This window comes from Python bivittatus, unplaced genomic scaffold, assembly GCF_059951505.1.
Source record: "Python bivittatus isolate LINGU-HERP-01145 unplaced genomic scaffold, Pbiv_v1 ctg000340_np1212, whole genome shotgun sequence".
In the NCBI taxonomy this organism is placed as follows: Eukaryota; Metazoa; Chordata; class Lepidosauria; order Squamata; family Pythonidae; genus Python; species Python bivittatus.
This window is the reverse complement of record NW_028277056.1, coordinates 4327315-4351806: the sequence shown is the minus strand read 5'-3', so window position 1 is coordinate 4351806 and position 24492 is coordinate 4327315. Positions and strand designations below refer to the sequence as shown.

Genomic DNA, 24492 nt, shown 5'->3' with positions numbered 1-24492 from the left:
TTTACACTTTCTAATCCTCTTGCTTATGTAACTGTATCTGGCAGTATCAATGAAAGGGGTTATAGCAAACTTATTCAGCTACTTCAGCCTGTGTTATCTGCCCTGGCATCAGTTAAGAGAGCAAAATCTGAGAGCACAGCTTACCCTTTCCAGCCCTGCTTTGATTCCAAGTGCCAAGAAGTTAGGAAATAATTGGTTGGGCAATTCAAAAGATGTAATGAAGAATCAGCTTCACATTCCATCCAAAAACTTTTATTCTGAAAAACCTGCTAGAAATTAAGAAAAGAACTTTCTAGGACCTCTTGCAATAATTAAGAGCATCATCACAAGCTAAGAATCCAGCCTTGTTTGGATGCTTGATAGCTTCTTATCCAATCACAAGGCCCTTTTCACTCCTTTGTCTTTACTAGCAAAAAATATAGGAGGATCACTTTAGGACACTGTAAGCACAAGAAGAACTACCTTAATTGGATCTAGAGCTCAACACAACCTGCTCCTAATTTGGGCCCCGTTTCAAGCTCTGAAATAACAGACCTTGTCAAACAACTTAAGCCTGGCAAAGCCCTGGGCAGTTATTTTATTACTGCTGAAATAGTAATCTGGAATGGGGGATCCCTGTATAAACTTCCCTGTTCTTTTATATAGATCATACTACACAATTACCAAAGGACTGGGGTTTAGCATTTATAGTGCCTATCTGGAAAAAGAACAATCTAAATTTGCATGTTAACAACTGACTAATCATCCATTTAAATATAATAAGCAAGCTTTATGCTAAGCACTTATATAACTAAGTTAACTCATAACACATTCTGGCAGATGAACAGACAGGTTTCAGAGCTGGACGCTCTATTTTTTGACCATGCTCTTATACTGCAACATCTGGCAGAAAAATATTTGTCCAAGCCAGGTCTAGCATTATACACTGCATTTACTGATTTCAGGTCTGCATTCAACCTCATCTCCAGAACAAAGCTGTAAGGCAAACTCAAAAATATTGCTACAGGTAGATGTACAGCAAACACCAACAGGATCAAACAAGCTCTAACGTCTTAGCTGCTTGTTCTGAGGAAACACTTGAGAGCAAGTGAACAAAAATCAAGATCCTAATTTTTATTACCTCAGCTCAGAGTGCATGTCTGGTGATTAAATGGTCAGGCACTGGGCAAGTTAAAATCTTTAAATACTTGGGAATACTTTTTCATAGCTCTACCAAATGTTTTATAGATTAAATATGCAAAATCACTATAATCTCTTCTCCTTGCCACAAAGGCATAGCATAAAAAACACTAAAGTTATACTTGGCTAAGGCAGGTACTCAACTTTTCATTTCATAACTCCCTATCTGCAGAAGTACCCAGACAATTCTGACATGTTTTATGTTCAGCTACTCCAGTCAGACCAGTATGACTCAATTTCCTTAAAAGTGGATCCATTAACTCTTAGCGTTACTCAGATCATCTTAGAAAGAAACTTCTATCCAAAAGTCTCTAACAGAAGCCAAGGGAGGTATACATGCATTAATGTTTTATAACCCAAAGACCCTAGAGTCTTAAAGTAGGCAATATACAAATTGCTGTAGAAATAAGCCCACACAGACTCCTTTTCTTTCTTTCACACACTCATTCCTCTCCAGGACCTGTCAACTTTACAATTAAGAGATTGCCCACACTCTTTGCAGATGCAATGCCTTCCAGATATATTCAACTAGAATTGTCAGCATCCCTCACTGAACATAGTTCTGCTGAGCAAGGGTGACAAGACTTGTAGTCATCTGGAAGAGAGCAGACAAGACAACTGGGGATTATGGAGGTTGCCATCCAACACATCACCAGATGGAGATGTGGGTCAAGTACACCCAGCTATCACAAGGTTGGAGAACCGAAAATGATGAGAGTTGCAATCTTACCCATCACTGTAACACAGGATTGGAGAACTGGAGTTAATGGGAGTTAACATAAGAATCAACCAGGTGCCACTGGGGTGCTCATAAACGCACTGACACATACAGTACTCCTTTTCTCTCACTATTCCCCAGCAATTGGCATTTTTGGAACCTTGCTGCCCCCAATTTGGAAGGAATCTGTCCTCCGTGAATTTATCTAATCCAGTTCTGCCCCAGGACACAGAAAACATCTGCAGAAGGTCCTCATCTAATGAGATATGCAATGGGTGGTGCTCCAAAACCAAGCCTTCTCTGTGGGAGCTTCCTTCCTCTGGAACAGCTTGCCCCCTGAGGCAAAGGTGACTCCTGCTCTCTCAGCCTTCCAGAAGCACAGAAAAACCTGGCTGCTCTGGGTGGCCTTCATGACTTGCCACAGTGTGCCTGGTGCCAAAAAAATATTATTTTTATCACAGTGCTACACGGTATTGCTCCTACCGTATGTTATCGATATTAGTGCATTGGCCCCCAACTGTTACTTAGAGCCGCCTTGAGCAAAGGTGTTCAGAAAGGCATAATTTAGGGAAGGCGTTCCACAGGTTCACTTCTCCTGCGTTGCGGGGCAGCGCGGCTACAGGCCATCAGGCTGGCGGAGGGTAACTAAATGCTTATTTCTATCGCGCTTCCAAAGCGCGGGGGGGGGAGCCGCGACCCCCAAACACCCGGAAGTCACCAAGCGGGAAGGCTGCCGGAGAAGCGGCGCGTGCACGCATGCGCGCGAATCCAGGGCGCGAGCCCCCCCGATGGAAGCCCCCTCTGCATGCCCCGCCCCCTCTCACGTGCTCGTTCCCGCGGCTCGTTAACCCTTTCCCTCCCGCCTATCCGCCGGACCCCGCAGCACCGACCTGCTGAGACGGCAACTCCACATGCAGGGAGCGGGACGTCGGGCCCGGCGGGGGCAGGACGGCAGCGGTCTGGCTCATGCTGACGGCGACCCGGCGGCGGCCCAGAGGGCTCGGGAGCAGGAGCGGCCTTGGCGCGTGCGCATTGAGCCCGCTCCCGCCGCCGCCGGACTCGGAAGAGTTAAGGGTGACGACGAGGCACCCAACAGGTCCCGGCGGCCGCTCCCGGGGCTTCCTTTAACGTCTCTAGCCCGCTTTTTCCTGGACCGCCGAAACGATTCCAGGCCTCCCGCGCTTCTTCACGAAGCCCTGTTATTCTCAATACGGCTGAGGCGACTAGAAGACGGAGCGACGGAGACACGCCGCCCGCTGATTGGCTCCAGAGGGAGGAAGGCGTGCCTCTAGGTTGCGATGGCGCAAACCCATTGGTCCCTAAGTACGTCGGTCCAACCAAACGTCCCGTCTTCTGAGGGGGTTCGTACGTTTGCGTGTGTATTTGGAAACACCGCCTCTAGGGACAGCAAACTCATATCTCACCTCTCATTGGTCGGCGTGCCCCTTACGGGGGCGGGCCTGAAATTATATAAGAGGCCCTTCGCGATTGGACAGATCTTTATAGTGATACTGTAGATGGATGAAATTGGGTGAAGGGTGGAAGCCGAGGATAGGTGTCACATGGTGTGTGTTTTGTCACGTGGCAAAACCAATTTGGAGGGAGGGGAGCGCATCACCATAGTAACAGATGAAGGAGGCTGAGCCCAGCTTGACTAGAGAGATGCTATCACCCATCATGCATTGCACTGCCTCCATGCAAATCAGGAATTAAAATATTTGTGGCTTTTCTGTCACCACCACAGAGAACTCTTGTTATTAAGTGGCATAAATGCGTAATGAATAAAGATGAGCTCTGTTGGCTGTGGTATCTATTTATTTTATAAGCTGCTTCATCTTGGTGGTTCAGTGCAAGAAAAAAAAATGTTCACAGTACCATGCAATTAAGTTAAAGTACAGCTTAAACCAGTGCTGATGATGTCACAATTGACTCTCAAAGCCCTCTGGAATAACTTAAATAAGCTTGGTTTTAACCAGCTTTGGGAGGTGAGGCCATTCCAGAAGATAAGGCATGTGTGGAAACACCAACACTGGGCCTTGGTTTCCCTTCCTTTCTGGAGGCATTAATAGCAAAGAGGCTTCGGACTGACCAAATCCAGACAGAGAAGGTGGTCATTGTGGTATCCAGATGCCAAGCAGTTTAGGAGTGTCATGCTTCAACTCACACTTAGAATTGCGTCTTTGAACCAACTGGCAATCAGTGCAGAACCCACCGAACTGGAGTCATACGGTCATAGTGTTACATGGAATTTTAGCCTTTATTATTACCATTTTAATAAAGGTGATAAACCATGTTTTTGCTCTGATGTGCGAAAACCAGCCTTTTCAGCAACCAAAGGAGTGTATTCGGAAGTCCTTGATTAAAGCTGCAAATGTTAAAGAAGCAAACCGGGTGGGAAAAGAGATGCAGCCTATTTTAAGGGTGTCTGCCTTTTCTGACATCTAACAAAGTACATCAATGTCTTTTATTGTTTGACTTGCTGCTTTCTGATGCATCCCATATATCATATGTACGAAAAATTTGTTTCTGTACCCTATATAAAGACTTGACCACCCCCTTAATAAATGCCTTTTGCTTTGCCTGAAGTACTTGTGGTTCGTAATATCAGGGGGAGGGTGAAAAAGCCACTTTGCAAAGGTATTGGGTGTTTCTCTCTCAAATTCAGGGACTAGGTTCTTTCCAGCTCCACACCAACTTGGGTGCCTGAGTTTTAGGGGCAGCAATCGCATCAAGCCTGATAACACACAGGTCGCTGTCTTCTGGACAAGATACCGTTTCCAGGTGGTCCTCAAAGGCAGCTCCTTGTAGAATGCTTTGCAACGATAAAGGCACAAGTCACTGTACAAGGTCCTCCTGATCCGGTGAGGGCTGAAAGTGACACACCAGCCAAAGCTAAGCAAGGACCCTCCTGCTCATGGCCTCTTCCTGCCCCTCCATCAATAGAGGCCAGTCCCTGAGGACTTCCAAATTGCGGAGCTGCTCCCTCAGATCATTGCTACCTCCTTGAGAGACACCGCCAGGGTTGATAGAGCTGTGATGGAACAGCAGTTCTGCCTTGCTCGGGCCCAACCTTAGCCTCTTCCATCCAGAGTCTAACAGTTCCAGGCCCTGAAAAAGCTTCTCCAGTTGGGCCCAGGGTGACAATGTATAAGGGAGTATCATCAGCATGCAGATGATATCAAATCTAGAACCTCCAGATAATGTCTTTCAGCGGCTTCATGCAGACATTAAACAGCAGGGAGAGAGAACCAGTCCTTGTGGTGCCCCTACAGGAGCAGCCACAAGGCTGACCTCTTCTTCCCATCACCATCCACTGGAAAGCCATCCAATGGTGTAGAACCACTATAAAATAGTGCCTCCAAGTCCCCATCCTGCAGCTAGTCCAGATGGACACAACGGTTGATGGTACTGAAGGCTGCTGAGAGGTCCAAAAGCACCAGGAGGAGTGCATTATCATCATTTGGATCCCAACAAAGATAATCAACCAATTTAGAAGCCTAATCAATCAACCAGTCAACTAGAATGACCAGTGCTGTCTTGGTCCCAGATCCCTGAAACCAGGCTGAAAAGGTTCCAGATAACTCCCTGTAGGACATTTAGTAACTGAATCCCACCACATGCCTAACAAATTCAACAACCAGTTATCAAACACAGCTGAATCTAGAAAGGGCAATTTAAGAGGGGGTGTAGCATATCCTCCTAGATCCATCCCATCATACCCCCATCTGTCCTCTGAAGGATCCAGGAGGGTCATGGGCTTAGACTGCAAGTGACAGGGATCATGCTAGAAAACATCTGTCCATTTCCTCAGAATCCACATGCTAAAAGGAGTCTTAGATGACAAATGTTGCCCCAGTCACCGCTTCTAGCATGATTAATTGCATTCCTAATCCACCATACAGGTAGTCCTTGTTTAGCAACTTCCTTGTTTAACAACCGTTTGCAGTTACAACAGTGATGAAAAAGTAACTTTACTACCAATCCTCATCTTTACAACCTTCACAGGTCTGTAAAGCAAAGGAAAGCTGTAGTCAGATCATAAGCACAATCACGGTTTCCCTTAGCGACCGCTTCGCTTAACGACTGAGTAGCCAGTTCCAATTGTGGTTTCTAAACAAGGGCTACCTGCACAATAATTTTAATACACAATAATAAAGCTTTTAAGGAAGGAAGACCTATTGCCTGGAAAATCTTTCACTGCACACAGAAAACTAGCACATCAAGAACTCTCCCAAGGCCTTCTCAGTTGTAGCGCTCATATTGTGGAATATGCTCTCCCGGCCCCCACTCCTGGTGTTCAAGAAATCTTTTTAAACTTTGAAAATGTTGATGCCCGGCTGTGGAGGGGCGGGGCACCCATTTTAATTAGGTGGTGATTCTTTTTATGTATTGTAAAGGGAATGTTTCATGTTGATATTGTATACCACCCAGATGTATACATGTGTTAATAAAATAATATAGAATCTTCTTCCTTTTGGGCTGTTATGTGGTTGCTCAACCAAACCCCTAATCGAGTGTTGTCCAAACTTGGCCACTTTAAGATGAGTGGACTTCAACTCCCAGAGGAGTTGTACCAGCTGGGGAATTCTGGGAGTTGAAGTCCACTCATCTTAAAGTGGCCAAGTTTGGACAACACTGCCCTAATCAGATGCACGTGGAGCAGGCAGCACAAATCCTTTTTCTCTGGAGGCCAAAAGTCTGACGCAGGTCAACCTATTGACATAAATCACTCAGTGGGTATAATTATGTATCAAGCCATCCCCGTTTTAGACCTGCCCGTCTAATAAAATAGCTGTTCTTTGCTTTGGTGGGAAACCTACTTGAAGATTACTGCTCGCTTTTGCTTTCTAAAAAATATATCTGGGAACACTTGCATTTATCTGAGGTTTAGATGCAACTCTTCCAATCTGCCATTCACATGAGTAGGATGGGACCTTACAAATTTTTTTAAAAAAAACTCATTGGCATAAGCTATAATGAGATGTGGCTGTAACTGACAAAAGCTCACACTATAATCCATTTTTCAATCTGTAGTATGCAAAAACATTTGCTTTTACATATAGCCTAATTAATAAAACAAAATAAGTTAGATATGTTCTTACTGTATTGGGGCGTTGGGTTGACCAAACCACCTGAGGGCAGCATCTGCTTATATATAGTATTATTAAGGAGGTTTTAAAAATGGCTTCAATCAGCACTTCTCACATTTCTGTCCCTGCTATTCAGTCTTGCGTATACACATTTCTAGCTGCCTCTTCTCAATTTTGAACTCACAATCCTTTCTTAAGGTGGTTTGGTCTGATAAAATTAATTGAGCTGCAAAAACTTGTGGTAGAAAAATGGAAAAGCTGGGCTGAAGGGGAAGACCAAGAAGGTTGTAGCTGGACAGAGTCGATAGCAGCCTCAAAAGATAAATTAAAATGCTTAAAGAGCAATGTATGAAGCGCTATATCGACGTAACGGAAGCAGAGATGGAAAAAATATGGTGAGATATAGCAAATCCTGTTGATGTAAACTCAATTTAGCTATATTTCCTTTTCCTTATCTTTGGTTTATTATTTCCTTTCTGCACTCTGCATAATGTTGCTTACAGGCTAAATGTCTCAGGAGCAAGTCTGGGAAAAAAACAAGAAGCAAAACAGTGTATTTTTGTGTAATGTTTATTTCTATAAATTTATACAAAATCTTCCCTCCCAACCCCCATGTACAGTGTACTCCATGAAATGCCTAAAGACTGAAGCATTCTTATTCTTCTGAATGAATATTTATGTAGCCTGGTCAGGATCTGAGGAATCCTGAGAACCTAGGAAACTAATTAAACCCTATTTTTTTGCATTACACCAGTGTTTCTCAACTTAAACAACTTTAAGAAGGGTGGACTTCAACCCCAGAATTCCTCAGCCAGCATGGCTGGCTGGGGAATTCTGGGAGTTGAAGTCCACCCATCTTAAAGTGGCCAAGTTTGAAAAACACTGCATTACACAAAGGCACATCTAGAGCTTCAGTCATCATTGGCAATTAAAATACTTGAAGGCTATAGGTTAAACATACAATAGTGCAAAACATTTAAACATATTTTAATATGTCAGCTTGATAGGCTCTGAATATATTCCTCTACAAAGCATCGGTCCACATGCATATAAACATTTAGAAACAGTCAATACATTACGCCAGATAACTAGGGTATATACATCGATTGCTGAATTGAGTCATAATCACTTTTGCATTCTTTAAAAAATTGCCAAAGTTGCAAGCCCAAAAGTTTCCCCCAAAAGTTTCCTCTGACAGGACTGGATTAAATTCTCTTTTTTAGATGATCAACACACATCGCAACGGATGTTTCTACATGCCTTGAAGGGGTGGGCAATATTTTGTAAGGCCACATGGAACTGTCCACTGACAGCATGATACCATCCAGTTTTATTGCCTATTTTTCCCACCCTTAAAACCCCCTTCACCCTCTTCTCCCCCACAGCCTGAAACTGCAGTGCAAAAATTTGGCTGTTTTGCAGCTCAATTTGGGAAGAACAATCTTGGGGTGATGTGGGGGGGCCACAGGTTGGTCTCTCTTGTTTTGATGGAGGTACAACTGAGAAAAACCCTGTTGGACAGTAAACTATTTCTAGAGCATCACGGCTGGGGTTTTGCATGCTTTGCAAAGCCAGGGAAACTTTAAAAGCAGATCTCCACCCCAAACATTTACCAATCGAAATTATGACATGGCCAAGGTAACAGAAAGGTGAAAAGAAGGGATGAGCTGACACCTGGGTGAAGCCCACAGGCATCTGATTTAAGCCACAATGACATCTTACTTTCCATGTCATCCTTGGAAATGATGCAAATTACATAATTTGCTCCCTTTCCTCCTGAAGATGCCAACATGGAATTTGTTTGGTTTTGGTCTAGCTTCTGAAAACCCAGCACACCATGATTTAGGGCTTAGCAAGCCATGTACCCCCAGCCAGTTACACTTTACCCAATAAAACATGGTTAAACAATCTACCGTTTAGCATATGTTAACCCAATCATACTGGGGCTGAGGTTTCAGCTGTAGATGAGGGGGAAGGGGGTGCCCATGTTGGAAACTGAGTAAAGTAGGAGAGAATGGTGGCTGTAGTTGCTGAGAAGGAATTCCAGGCGCCGGAGGATCTCAGAGAGAAGTTGCACAAAGCCAGTCAAAGAAGAATTGTTTTGGAGGGGTGACATCTGTAGGATGGGCAAAGCTTTGTAGGATTTCCAAAAAAAAAGAAAAAGAAAGTGAAGCTTTAAAGGTAAGGCTAACCGCAGAGATTTCAGCACTCCAGGGAAAACTCAGCCTGTCGAAACTCTCCAACATGTGTCTATCCATAAACATCTCCCGACAAAAACAGAACTAGCAACCCACCCACCCTTTCAGTCTACAAAACTTTTCTCCCTGGCATTTATATACAGTAGTGTTTGCACAATACCCTGAATCATCAATTAACCCAATAAGCTGGGTTCACTCAACCCATGAAGCCACGAAAGAAAAAAAAAGCAAATCAAAGCTTAGCATCTGGTGTGAATACAACCAGCTGGTCTCGAACCAATCTGGTCCAGCAGGTGCAGGACCCAGCTGCAGTCAACCAACCCACCTAAGAACTGCTGCACTAGTTCAGCTGGGTTCTCCCCCTCCACCACTTCCACCCTACCCTTCCCCGAACCCTTGAAATTCCAGATTCACACAGGTCCCTAAGGCAGAAAGCTTATTAGAAGGGTCAGCACAATAGGGCATGCGATTCCAAAACATGCAGAAGGACCCAGGCTGCCAGCGAAACTCAATGCTTCCCCTTTCCCCCCATTTCTTATCCATTTCCCCATTGCCTTCCCTCTCCGTAGAAGCGACGACATGGCACAAGTCGATGATGGACCTCTTGCTCTGCGTGAAGAAGGTCCCCATTCAATGCCAGGCCTCTCTTGGAGAGGCCGTGGCCTCTAACTGGCATAAAGGTGGCTGGCTTGGTCCCCACTGCTTCTCATCCAGGGAAATCTGCACATCCCTGAATGGTGGCAGAGGGGAAGTCAAATGCCCTCCCTTCTCGGTGACTGAGGTGGGGTGGGGGGATGCGCTACCGCTTTGAGGGGGCAGCCCGGCTCTGTCCCCAGCCGAACAGACACTGTTGCTAGAGAGGTCTAATGTTTGATTATTTAGACAACTTATTTTCTCTTTCCACAGATCCACGCTCATTTCCCCAATTCCACAGACCAGAACACAAAGCAAGAGGACTCTGGCAGAAAGAGTGTCTTTGGGCGCTGATGTCCAAGCTTGCCAACAAATAGGACCAGAAACGCCGTTGTGGGCGCCGTCAGTTGATCTCCAAAGTCGCCATCTCTGTCAGGCCAAATTTCGTCTTGTACTTGTCAAAGAGCTTCACCAGACACTGCATGTACAGGCTGTGATAAAAGTCTATTTCCTTCTGGCTCGGATTATCAATTTTGGGAACTGTGATGGGCTCCCCAACTGAAATGCAAAGGAGAGAACGTGATGGGTCACAGCAAGAGGGTTCTTTTCTTAGCTGTATTTCACTTTTTTGTTAAATACTTTCTATGTTTTTTTTTCTTCTCAATAATAAAAAATAAATAAATAAAAAAAAGACAGGTTCGCCCCTGAAGCTGGCTTTCAGCTGAATATGTGGAAGAAGTGCCCGGCCACCACTTCCATTATTCCCAGCTGGCAGGCTGACTAGCCACAGAAGTGGCAACCATCTGCAGCCACTCTAGAAATATTTCAGCCTTAGATCCCTTGGTTGCTGAACGGAAAGCTAACTTTCAACAAAGGAACATCAAATATTCTACTCTCAAAGCACTTGAGAGAGCTAACAATATACAGGTAGTTCTTGCTATCCAACCACAATAGGGACCAAAATTTAGGTCACTAAGCGATTTGTTCATTAAGCGAATCACCATGGTCGTTAAGCAAATCAAGTGGGCGTTAAGGAAATCATGTGGTTGTTAATCAAATCCAGCTTCCCCAATGGACATTTTTTGCTGGAATTCACCTAGACCATCATAAAAATGTTGCAAATTGCAATCACGTGACTGTTGGGGGTCGTAAAGCACTTTTCCCAAGGCTGTCGTAACTCTGAATGGTTGTTAAGCGAACAGTCTAATACTAGTATTAAAAATCAGAGGGGGGAAATGAGGATTATTAATAATACAGTTCTAAAAGACCTGGCTGACAAGAAAAGTCATGGCTTCCTTTCCCCTAAAGCGGAAAAAGTGGGTAAAGTTAAATGTGGTCCATTGTTTTAGCAACAAGAAACTGACCCAGTGACTCAAAAGCATCTCAACATTACTACCAAAAAATCAGGAGTCTGGTCGCACCTTTTCCAACTCACAAATTTCATTAAAAGATGTCAGCTTTCACTGATTTTTTGCTAGTAATATATTTTTTTTTTGGCCATCACCGACCAACAGGACACTCTTCCTACAGTGTCTACAACAAGAAGCACCAATATTAATGGTGGCTGGTTCAAAGCCTTGCTGCTTATTTTGTTAGAGGAAATAAAGCTGACTGGTCTTGAAGTTGCTACTAGTCTCCCTATCCATGTGGTGGCCATGAACTCACACAGTGCTTCCCTCCATCTTGACCAACGCAGGTTGCCAGTACATTTCTGGACTCAATTGGACTGCTCAATGTGAATCTTTCATGCACTGAGGATAGAGAATCTTAAAAACTGGCCATGCTCATGGGTCCTTCTCTGATATCCCACCAAATGAAGGGAGGTCTTTCCACTAAGATCTAACTCCAGGGCCAGCTCGCTCCAGGTCTCATCAGCAACAAAGTGCCGTCTTGCAAGATCTTGGAGACAGACCTTCTCTGTGGCCACGCTCTCTGGAACAGCATTTCCCCTGACGTCCAAGCAGGCCCAACCCTGCTGTCTTTTTGGAAAGTATTGAAAGCCTTTATTTAATCAAGCCCTGGAGCAGCCTGGACTATGATTCCACACCTTGATGTATGTTTCATAATGGGTTCTGCTGTTTTTCCAACAGAAATGTATTTATTAGACTCTGGGCATCTTACATTGACAGTGCAAACCAAGTAAAATGTCCATCAAGACAGTAAGCCACAGCTATACAAACAGTAAACCGCTACTACCCAAACATTATACTAGGAAGAATAAAAATAGAAATTAAAGATGTCATGATAACATCAGGGGAAGGCTCTTTGAAACAATTCTGTCTTTAAAAGCTTCCAAAATATTAACCAGGAGGAGGCCAGCCTGGTCTCTACTAGGAGGCAGTTCCACTGCTGTGAGAAAGCAGCACTGTCTCACTTCAGAGCTCCAAACCTCCCAAAAATGGGAGATCAAGGACAGTTTTGCTCTATGCAATCTAATTGTTCAGGCCAGTTCTGCCTGGAGTTTTAGTAACTTTATTGTTATTTATTATGCTTAGTTTCTGGTTGTAACCTTAATTATTCCTATTTTGTAAACTGCCTAAGACTCATACTATAAATTAGCTAGTCTAAGAAAGAAAGAATACATTTCAGAATTGAAGTTGGTTTCCCAGTCTGAAAAGGACATACAAGTGGTCCTCACTTAACAACCATTCATTTAGTGACCATTCAAAGTTACAACGGTGCCGAACAAAGGGAGTTACAACCGGTCCTTGCACTTATAACCACTGCAGCACCCCTGCAGTCACATGATCGCGATCCAGGCTCTTGGCAACCAGCTCACACTTATGACAGTTGCAGCATCCCAGAGTCATGTGATTGCCATTTGCGACCTTCCCAGCTGGCTTCCGGCAAGCAAAATCAATGGGGAGCTACGTGATTCACTTAACAACTGCCTGGTTCACTTAACGGCCATGGTAATTCGCTTAGTGACCGCTGCAAAAAAGGGTCATAAAATTGGGTGCATCTCACTTAACAGCTGCCCCACTTAACAAATTTTCCAGTCCCTATTGTGGTTGTTGTGAGGACTACCTATAAATCAAAAAAGCCTCTGCTTCAGACCACAGGGACACCAGCCCACCAGGACTGTCTTTTTCCACTAAGTCTTACCGACGGCAGTGATGGGCTTGGAGAAAGGCACCAACCCCCAGCTGTTGGAGGAGAAGACACCTCGTCCGTGGAAGATGCACGGAGCAACGCCAATATATTTCTGCAATCTTTTCTGTGCCCATCTGCACCACGAGTCCTCTTCAAAGATGACCTGTTTGAAGACTTCATTCTCCCCAAACGAGTATATGGGGACAAGATCTGCCCTGGAAAAAAGATCAACAAATGTCAGAATTGCACGGAAATAGCAACTGCATCACCACTGAAGTATTTCACAGGAACAGAGAGGCAGCCAAGAAGATTGGTCCCTGTTCATGGGGCAGTGTGATGGACTGGAATGGTGGGAGCCAGAATAAGGGAGTAAAGAATGCTCTTTCATCTCCCAAAGCGCGAGGAAGAGATAAGCGGAGGAGGTTGGCACCTCCCTAAGGAATTTACTCGGTGTTGACTGGCTGACTTTGGGAACTGAGGTTTCAGTCTGGGAAGATTCTTGTTAAGAGGTTGTAGCTAATAAACCTTGCTGGATTGAATATGCATGGTCTTCTGGAGTTCCCTGGGCTAGGCCTGACAGGCAGCTTTCTCAAGTCCCCCAAAACCTGTTTTGGCCTGAATACAAACGTGTCCATCCCAGCTGCTTCAGCTGGCTGATAACCTGCATTTCCAATTGAATTTATAATTGACTCGGTAGCTCTGCCTCCATATGCCACTTGAAATAGGGATGGGTGACCTGTAGATCCTCTTTTTTGGCACTCTCTGGCCCCTCCTTCAAATCTGCCTCATTGACGCTGGGCAGCTACTGCTGAATTCAGTGGCAAATCATCCATTCTGGGCACTTAGCATGCCTCTTTAACTTTTTCTGAGAAAGCAAATGTAGTGAACATGGGAATGACCTTGGGAGACAGGAGGAAGAGCCGCAGTCTAAACAATGATAAGAGGCAGCTGGGCCCACAGAAAGAATGGGGTGTTTTAAAATGAAGGATTTGGGTATGTTAAGATACTACCTTGGTATTGAAGTGCATAGAACTGAAAATGGAGAAATCTATCTGAGTCAGAAGAAAAAGATAGAACAGTTGTTAGCACAGATGGGGATGTCAGATGCAAAACCTGTAAAGACCCCAATGACATGTGATTTTTTAAAAAATGAGACATATGAAAAGTTGTGTGAAAAACCTGAAGTGTACCATTCTGTGATAGGTTCATCCTTCACCTAGCCCAATGGACAGGACCTGATTTATCCTATGCTGTTGGGGTTTTAAGCCATAAAGTGGCTAAACCAACTGAGCATGACTGGCAAGGATTAAAAAGGGTAATGAGATATTTAAAAGGTACAGTAGATTTTTGTCTCAAAATATCAACCAAAGGGCCTGAAAAGCCTGTAATTTTTGTTGATAGTTCATTTGCAGAAGAAGGAGACAGAAAGTCAATAACTGGGTTTGTTTGTAAATTTGGTGAATCCACAATTGCGTGGAAAGCAAAGAAACAAACATCAATTGCCTTGTCTCCTGCAGAAGCAGAATTCGCAGCTTTGTCAGAAACAATCTGTGAGTTAAGATGGTTTCATCAATTATTCACTGATTTAGGCATCAAAGTGTCATTGCCTTACACAGTGCACGAAGAGTCCCAGGCCTGTATAGGGTTAGCTAAAACAGAAAACTTAAAAGCTCGTACTAAGTATGTGGATGTAAAGTACAAAAATGTAAGACAAGCTATGTTAGAAAATTTCATTGATCTTGTGCATTGTGTATCTGAAGCAAATCTTGCAGATGTATTTACCAAATCATTGCCTATTGTACAACATGAAACAATGTTAACCAGACTTGGGTTTGAACAAATGTAATTGATTCTGTATTGTTGTAATCAATTGTCTGTATTATTTCTGTAACGTGTATTGTTGTGTCGAAAACGGGCTGAGAGGGGTGTCAGGATTTTCATTCTCATGGGAAAGGATTCATCCCGTTATCTTTACAACAATAACAAATAATATTTTGACTACAGAGATCATGTGAAAAACACCTGTTATTGTGTGTTGTGTATTGTGCTATTTACTGCCACCTTTTGGCGTGTGTATGCTAGTTACCCAGTGGGGGTGGCATAGAGCTATAATACAAGGGGAGGAAAATGTTCAGTTTCTCTGAGTAGTTGTTAGTTGTTTTAGTGTTAGCCACTATGTAGGTTTTATGGGCTACGTAGTTGTAACAAATTACCAAGTAGCGTACCTCTTCTCTAAGAGTTTGTAGCTAGAGATTTTGTTAAGCTTGTGTTGCTAATAAGTCTTGGATGCTACATTACATGGGAAGATGTGTTTTTCTTTATATTTTGTATGATATTTGCATTTTATGGAATTTTGCATTTTTATCAATAAACACCAGTTAGTATATATTTTCTGACTGCATTTCTTTGGGAAACAAGAAATGGACATTGCATTGTGTTTGCTGTCATGGCTAATATTTTCCTGGAGTTTTTGCTGCACTCCTGTACAAACAGGAGTGTTTGTGATTATCACTCTGCCCGACAGGCAAATGTCTCAGAAGAGACCCTGCCTAGTTTCTTGGACTCAGAGGAAGGTCACACACAAGATCTGCTAAGCAACTGGTCTGCTCTTATAATGGGATGTGCAAATAACCTTGGGAGACAGGAGGAAGAGCCACAGACTAGACAACAGTCAGATAAGAGGCAGCTGAGCCCACAGAAGGAATGGGAGTGTGGCAAGCATCTCCCTCCCTAGTTTCTTGGGCTGTAAAGGTGAGGGGAAAGAGATGTCCTTTCAGACTTGCAAGATTCTGTTACTGGAACCTTACAAGAAAAGTAGAGCCAGTACTTCTAAGTGTGCTTCTTATCTGGACTACCTTGCAAAGCTGACATCAAACGCATGCCCACAAGAAAAGAACAGTGGAAAGGTAGACACTACCCTGCAACCCTTGTCTGCTGGGGAAAAAAAACCTAAATAATAAAAATAGATTTTAAACGGGCAGACCCCAGCTGCAAAAGCATTGCTCACCTTGAAAGAAAATATATCCCCTGTTGCTGCTCTAATTTTCTTTTCACCCTAGCATTTTTCCCATAGATGCAGGGTCCGCTTTTTTGGATCAACTGAATGTTGATCCATTGGTTGCAACAGGAATTGACCGACCGACTTGTCGCCCGAGCCTGATGTCGTGGGCTGAGAGAGAGGGACGGGCCCAAAGTCCCCCAGCCGGCTTTCATGCCTCAGGTAGGACTAGAACTCACAATCTCCTGGTTTCTAGCCTGGAGCCTTCCCCACCCGACCAAGCTGACTTTCCTGCTGCTCTGATATACTGGACCATCAAAAGTGCACGTAGATTCAAGTTGGGGTGCAAAGGGACACCTTAGCAAAGTTTCATTGAAATGAGACCCTTGGTACAAACGTTTCCAAGTGCAAAGAAGGAACACCGCTTCTAAGACAGCTGGCCAGCTGCACATGTGACAGATGTAATTACAAAATAAATACAATTCCCTAATACCAAGAGTCCGTTCATAGTTAGGAGCTTTAGCAGAACCTGGATCTCTACTCCAGCCACAGGAAAAACCACTGACACCAAGATGTGTTGTGCGGGGGCTGTCCGCTCTGTCCTCCATTTGTGTGAAGGAATGGTTGGATGAAGGCCGCGCTCAAGGAGATAAGCGTTTCCTTAGCCCTCAACAGGAGCGTGGGAAGTTTCAGAAGATGAGACTGGCACCACCCTAAGGAATTCATGGTGTTGTGGCTTGCTGGCTTGGGAACTTAGGTTCAGCCTGGGGAGATTTCTGTCTTGAGGTGGAAGCTAATAAATGCAACAGAACTGTATCTGCACTGTCTCGGGGAGTTCTTTGGGCTGAACCTGACAGTTTGGCAGTGCAGAAAACGGCAAGGCAAGGCTACAGAAATCACATCCTGGGGGCAGACCATGATGGGCGTGGTGGGGACCGAGTGTGCAATTGATCTAGCCAGGCTGTCCAATGCCTTTTGATTTCTATCGCGTCCTTCTGCTCTGGCGAGACCCCAAGTCTGCTCTGAGGTCCCCGTCCTTCATTTACAAAGGAAGCGTAAGAGCAGAGCCAAGGCAAGCAAGGTCACGCCAGAGGCAGGCACATTTTCAACTCTCAGAAGCATCACTAACTGTGCCACAGAGGAAAGCAAGGCCTGGCCAAAGCAATGCGCGCATTTGACCACGCCCATCCACCTGTTCCCAACACCCTTGTCAGGAATTCCGGCACATACGAGAAGGGCTGAGCTCCCAGGAGGGCAAACGGGGCCCTCTACCCTCCTTACCCGTGTCTTAATGCCAGCTTCACAAATCCCTTCCGGTGCTTCAGAGTCACACAGTTTTTCCCCGGCATGCAGTTCAAGGACTCTGCGGCGCCCCCGACCGCGATGATGACAGCATTGCCACTGCCATTTTTGGAAAGGAGGTAGTCTATGGTGTTGCGGTTCACAGGGCAGATACCTGGGTGTTTGGAGTGAAAAACAACCTTTAGGAAAAAAGGGAATATAACATTTTTCCTGTTGGGGGGGCATTGGGGAGAAGCGTTCTTGCTACATGATTTCAAGGAGCTGCAGTCGAGCTTTACTTTTGCATAATCCTGGGGTCGTCTTCAAAGATGATAGGAGAGGGGTATGCAGAAAAGCACAGCCTAGAACAGTGTTTCTCAACCTCGGGAACTTTAAAACGTGTGGATTTCAACTCCCAGAATTCCCCAGCCAGCATTGCTGGCTGGGGAATTCTGGGCTGAAGTCCACACATCTTGAAACATGCTGGCTAGGGACTTCTGGGAGTTGAAGTCCACCCATCTTAAAATGGCCAAGGCTGAGAAACACTGGCACCAAGTGGTGCTCGGACATAGAGAGTAAGAAAGGTGGCCTTGACAGGGATATGCAAGATATGCAAATCCATGACCAAAGTGACAAGGGGGGAAACGTGACAGACAGATAATATTCAGAAGAGGCTCAGCCAGACACCTCCCTGATCCACAGCAGTATAAGAAGGGGAGGAGATCCAGCACAGATTCTGTTCTTAGAGCCCATCTCAAGAGATGTAGTTTTAGCCTTCCTGTGGAGTTGATTTCCTGGCCTGGTCTACCTCGTGGGGCTGACCCTGGATGACTATTCAGGAAAAGGATAACTGTATTTATCATTGTTTTTATTGCTCTCCCTGCATTCCCGTCTAGCTCATCCCTGTTCTGCAGAAAACAGATTTTTTTGAAAGGCCCTTTACTTGTGCTGGACTCCAAAGCCCCTGGTAGCACTGCCAGGGATCAGAGGGCAGCGGATGGGAGAAAGTCCACGCAAGGCAATCACCGCTGCACGTTCTTGGGAGGCCCACAGAGGGTTCCACAGGCAGCTTCCATCCAGAAGGAACCAGGATGAGACCCTACTGGACCCGTTGCCATCATTCAACATTAATTCCCTCACCAGGCTGATGCGAGGATAAAATAAGGAAGGGGAACCATGTTGTAGCAAGATCAAAATCTAATGAGGAGGAGAGAATACCTCTTAAGGCAGGGCTTATTAAAAAAATTAAGATGTGTTTAAAAATCACCTGTCCCGTCCATGAAGTAGCTCCAGCTGAGCCTGATGCTTGGAAACTTCATAGAGAAGGGGCCTGCCACAGCCTTCTTCCAGAACATATCTTCATCTTCCCAGCCTAGCTGACACCCCCAGAATTTCCTAGTGGTCTCCTATCCCATTACTAAGCAGGCATGACTCCCCCTAGCTTCTGAAAGGTCAGCCAAGGACAGCACGTGCTGCCACCTACTGCAGTATTAAGGGCATTACAGGACATTTTCCAAGTTCATTAAGGAAAAAAAAGTCTCTCTCAGCCGAAGCTCAACTGGTAGAGACTTGGTGGTAGTTTATTTGGTTACAAAACAGAAGGGCTTTGCCACCGTTCTTCTGGAGGTTTCAAGTCTCACTTCCAGCTTTTCATTTTCGAACCACTCCAACGCTCTTTTTGCTTTTCTTCTTCCCAAGAACAACCAAGGTCAGTGAATTGTTGCTGCAACTTTTTCTCTCCCCCCCCCATAACAAAAATGAAACAGGGCTGTCCTCTTAAGAAAGGGCTAGAGCTACACCTTGGGAGACCCACCCACTCAACGGGCTTTGCTCCCAAGACCAACGGCCTCGTTAGACCATGAGAAGCGGGTCTCCCCCCTTACCTCCAGTCATTAAGTAGTCCCTCAAAATGGGCCACCTGAAGTTCCCCGTGAGCGTAGTGACGTACGGCCGTATCCCGGGGAATAACTGGCTCACTCCTGTGGCCTCGGTGCTGAAATTGCAGAAGGCCCCCAGGCATAGGATCCCATGCGGGTGGTAGCCAAAAATGTAATTCTTGTTAGGGGGCAGGTTGTGAGTTTTGACCATCTGGGAAAGGAGAGAAGGAAGGGGGGGGAAACAGTGTTAAATTGAAAACACACATGTAAGATAGTGGGGTGTTTTATAGATATAGCTCCAAGCAAACGCAACTTACATTCTGTATAATCTTTTCACAGTGTCCCTGTTAAAGTTTTCATTTTTCTTATCATCGTCAACCGCCCAGAATCACTGGGAGTCGGGCGACATATAAATTTAAAATTATTATTATTATGGTGGGTCACACAGCCAGATGTTTAGACTGGATGTGGCATTTTCATCCAACTATCGAGTCCTTCCCAAGAACCTGGGATAGGCAGAGTTGTTGTTTGATGGGGTTAGAGTTATCCACTCTATTCCACCCCCTATTCCTCTGAAGGAAGGAAGAGAGCGACAACTCCAGAATCTGACCTAGGTTTTCAAACAAGAGGGATCTCCTTTGTTGGAAAGGAAGAAAGAGCAGATCTTAACAACACCCTGAACTCTGGCATGGCAACATGATCTTATTCAGGCAACTCAGTTTACCAACCTTAAGAATTCACAAGGATCTCTTATTTCATCCCCCAGCTATTGGAGCTTGAATGCTGGTAAGGAAAAACACTCAGAGAACCAAACAGGATGAACTGAATGGCTTTTCAGCCTTCTGTTATATCAAAGGAAAAGCCCCCTGCTCCATGGGACTTATTTCTTGCAAGTTTTTCAACCATATCTCTGTGAACTTTCTCATATTAACTGTCTAGGTTCCCCCTCCAAGAAGGCTTCAAAGCATGGAGGCATTCGAAGACATCTTAGCTTGCAGAATACCCTGGGGAGGAGAACTAGGGTTAGCTGCAACAACCAGTCATGAGGGACCCTTACCAGCAAACCTAGATAACGACTGGGTTCAACCATCACACCCCATTGTGATTTTGCAGCTACGGCAGCTGATCACCATGGTCTCAACTCAACAAATCAGTCAAAACCAACTCTGGCTTGGTGTGATGTGTGAACCATGGTTAAGGCATGTCATTTCTTGCCATAGAATATCTGACATTTCCCTGAATTAGAAGAGCAAGTTTATGGCATAGGTTGAAACTAGAGATTCTGTCTATGATTCTGGAGTGCGCAGGACGCAAGTGGAATGGAGGGCTTTCCGTACAAGGGGATGAGGAGCGGGTGCCAAGCCAGAAGCCTACCTAAGCTGGCAGAAATCAGAAAAAGCCTGCCAGAGGTTGCTTCCCCATTGCGGGGGTGAGTAGAGGATAACACTGTATATTCCCGTCCTGGTCAGAAATGGTCAAAGATCTGAAGTCACAGTGGGAAAAGCCGGTCATGCAGATCAGCTCTGAGAAGCACCCCTGAAATCAGTCCAGAAATTGGTCATTGGGGTAACTCACGTCCATTAACTTCAGTGGCCGTGAGTTCCAACCCACTTATTTCTTTCCAGCATGTCCATCCAAGACACAGGACAACTCATAACAGAAAAAGGCACCAACGAAACAGGGCAAACAAGCAATAAAACCTCCTCGTCTCAGTCTTAAGGCAACCATGAAGACCAAAAAAACTGGCTTAGAAGGGCAATCTAGGCATTTGTTGACTGCATAAATGAAAACACATCACAGTAGGGTCGAATAAAAAAGCTTGGCCTCGTTCACACAACAGGGGTTGCCAGGTCAGTCAAAAACCTGGTGGCTGTACTGGCTGAGCCTGGATTAGTTTAAGCCTGGATTGAACTTTGGTAACAGCGAGTTGTGAGAACTGTGTATGATTTGGGGATCCTACATTTTATATGTACCAGTGGTACCTCGGGATACGAATGGCTCTACTAACGAACATTTCGGGTTATGACCAGCTTCGGCAGGAAAAATTTACCTTGGGTTACGAATCGGATCCGCGGCCATTTTCCCTGCTGCCACGCGGTCGCAGCTTCCTGTGGGCGAGGTCGCGGTAGCAAGGAGACGTTCGGTGAGGTTTGTGGTGTGTTTTGCAGTGTTTTGTGAAGGTTTTTGGTGTGCGTGTTAGCATGGCTCCAAAGAAAATGCAGAGCAGGCTTGGCGGGAGTAAGGCTCTGAAGAGAAAATTGCCTCGGGTTGCGACCAACTCGGGATACGCCCAGAGTCACGGAACGGATTAAGTTCGTATCCCGAGGTACCACTTATATGATTTTAATTAAAACTTTTAAAAAGAAGGATGAAAACAAATAGAAACTAATATAACATAAGGAAGAAAAAGAGAAAAAGAAAGCAAGCAAAGAGAAAGCAGGACGTGCAAGAAAAGAGGAAAAAGTTTAAAAAAACAGAAAAGAAAGAGAAAAGATACAAAGAAGGGGCTTCCGATATTCTTCACAGCAGTTATAAGTACAATTATATTTTAACCTCTCTCTCCAAAGTCACATCATGATACTCCTCTTTCTATAATCTACCCCGTCTAATCATCTGTCCGTTTCAGCAACCGTTCCTCCATAGCGGGTAGCGTCGAATCTTTCCATCTCTGTGCGTCTAATAATCTCGCCGCAAGAGACATATACTGAAATCATCTTCCGTGGCTTTTTTCTCACAGCTTCTCCATCAGTCCGAAAGGGTATCACGCATGTCAGCGTGTACTGTGCAAGCTGACAAAATCAGTTAAATTTGCAGCCAAGCGAAGCTGGTTGTGGGAATTCAGGCATCACATCCGATGCATACGATATGTTATTGTTATATGTCTTAGTTTGGAACACTTGGTAAGCTGGGGGGGGCACTCCTGTTAGGAGTTTCTCACGGGAAGAAATGCATCTCGCTATCTTCAAAATATTGTTTAGGCTAGAAAAGCAAGTCATGTGCAATTATTACTGTTAGTTTGCACGTACCGTGGTACCTCGGTTCACGAACTTAATTCGTTCCGCGACTCTGGTCACGACCCGAATTGGTCGTGACCCGAAGCAAATTTTCCCATAAGGTTCAATGTAATTACGGTTAATCCGTTCTGGCGTGGAGGACAGGAAGGCGGTTATTGCTTGGAGGGAGAGTCCCCCTCCCTACGACCACGTGTCACGGGCGGGAAAATGGCCACAGACCACGTGTCACGGGCGGGAAAATGGCCACAGACCACGTGTCACGGGAGGGAAAATGGCCACGGACCGTGTCACAGGAGGGAAAATGGCCGCGGATCCTGTTCATCACCCGATCCGGTGTTCGCGAACGGGGGCAAAATTTTGCGACCGGAGCTGTTTGTGAACCGAATTGTTCGTGAACAGAAGCGTTCGTGACCCAAGGTACCACTGTATACTGCTATTTACTGCCACCTATTGGCGTCTGTATGCTAGTTACTCAAGGGGTGGCAATAAAACGGGAGGATGACATGCCCAACTGCTCAGTAGAATTTTAGCCATCATGTAATCAGTTTAATGGGTTATGTAGTAGTAACCAATAACCAAGTAGTGTACCTCTTCTCTGAGAGTTTTTGGCTAGAGACTTTGTTAAACTTGTGTAGTGGATAAGTCTTGGATGCCACATAGATGAGAAGAAGTGATTTTTTCTATGTTTTTGCATGAAACTTGTATTTTATGTAGATTTGCATTTTTCTCAATAAACAACCCGATATTTTATATTTTCTGGCTGGATTTCTTTGGAGAACAAGAAAAGGACATTGCATTCTTTCAATCTCTCTAACGCTGGTGTGTATTTTTGGCATGAACTGTGTTTATAGCTGCACTCTGCATAACAACTCCATGCCTGCAGATTGTGGTCAGATAAAAGAAAGTTGAGTCTGAGGCAGAAATGTAATCTGAGAAAGCGCCTCAGACTTGACCTTCCCTAGTTCTCTTGAAGATAAAGAGAGGGAGGCACAATCAGACTTGCAAGATTCTGTTACCATAACCTTATAATAAAAGTAGCACTCCTCTGCATGACTTTGGTTTCCTAAGCTGGTCTACCTCGAAGGGCTGACAACATGGGTTTAGGAGAGAGGACGTGATTCCTAGAGCAATTTCTGCTATCGTTTTAACATTGGTGCCTTATCTTCTCATTGCTATTTGTTGCTAAGCATGACACCAAACTCTGGGGAAGCTATTCCAACCCTGACTCTTCTAAACAGAATATTATCACAGGCTTCAAATGCTGAAAATCCACATTCCCAGTTAGGAGCTGGGGAAGAAGCCTGCCATGAACTTTCTGTTTCTGAGGATGGAAACTCCCGGGGTTTAAAAACTCAGCCTGATGGCAAGGGGGGGCCAGGGCTTCCCCATTGAATCTGGTGTCCTTACCACACACAACCTGTTTACTGAAATAACCTCACTTTTTCTTTGCAGCCAGATCTCCTTGGGAAAACAAAAGGTCCAAGATGTTTGAGCAGTGTTTCTCAACCTTGGCAACTTGAAGATAGGTGGACTTCAATTCCCAGAATTCCCCAGCCAGCAAGGGAATTCTGGGAGTTGAAGTCCACCCATCTTCAAGCTGCCAAGGTTGAGAAGCACTGAGTTAGAGGACACTTTGCTAGTTCCCAATCCTTTCTTTGAAGACTGCCAATCTGGGGGGGGGGGGATCCCTCAGGCTCTGCTCCCTCCCTACTCCCAGCAAACTGGAAAGTTACATGAGGGCTAGTCATTACATCATCCTCCTGGAGATATTTTATCTCGGGAACTTAGCACACAGGCTAAAAGCTTTAACCTTTGGTCCTTGGCACTGGTTTGACTGGCTGTCCACCGCGTGCAACATGCACGAACAACGGGGAAAGAGTACATGTTTTTAGTGAACTGTTCCAGCCACCTCACACGTGCCTTACCAGCCTTTGTACCATCTAAAGCAATTGAGAGGTCTTGGTGCCACAAACAAGGTTGGAGAGAAACACACCATCTCCTAACTGTACCATAGCTACGTTCTGTGTCCTCAAAAGATAACAAACTTTACGTTAGCTGTCCCCAGGGCCTAGCAGGTGGAAGTTGGGTGATCCACTGAAGAAGGAAAGAACATATATGGGAAGATGTGAGACCATGGAGGCCTCTGGGTCTCTCCCAACTTCCTCTCTTTTAAGGGCTGCTCCATAAGCTAATCTGGCAAGCCCACCCTTTCAAAAGGGTCTTGCCTACAGAGGAAGTCATGGTGATGGAAGAAGAAGGGAGAAGAAAAGAAGAAAGAAGCTTTTGGAGCAGAAGAAACTAGAGGTGACAATCAAGGAGCAACAGTAGGTAACTGAGTGGTGAAAACAGTGTAGCATATCTGTAGAGAACATTGAGCACCTGAATGATGTCAGCTGAACTCCTGGGGATAG

At 45.0% G+C, this 24492-nt stretch overlaps 2 protein-coding genes across 2 annotated transcripts in view; both read right to left on the bottom strand.

The window, feature by feature from the left end:
* Positions 1-3499, bottom strand: part of UVRAG (UV radiation resistance associated) — a 76526-nt gene extending 73027 nt beyond the window's left edge. Inside the window, exon 1 of the mRNA XM_007436422.3 lies at positions 2788-3499. Within this exon, the coding sequence (XP_007436484.1) occupies positions 2788-2865 (78 nt within the window). The 5' untranslated portion in view covers positions 2866-3499. The remainder of the gene's footprint in view (positions 1-2787) is intronic.
* A 4040-nt stretch (positions 3500-7539) lies between these two features.
* The window catches only part of DGAT2 (diacylglycerol O-acyltransferase 2), a 41041-nt gene continuing 24088 nt past the window's right edge, over positions 7540-24492 (bottom strand). The window contains exons 5-8 of the mRNA XM_088140456.1: positions 19074-19278; positions 17191-17365; positions 12924-13126; positions 7540-10376 (exon numbers count right to left, since the gene is read on the bottom strand). Coding sequence (XP_087996582.1) covers positions 10222-10376; positions 12924-13126; positions 17191-17365; positions 19074-19278 — 738 coding nt within the window. The 3' untranslated portion in view covers positions 7540-10221. The remainder of the gene's footprint in view (positions 10377-12923; positions 13127-17190; positions 17366-19073; positions 19279-24492) is intronic.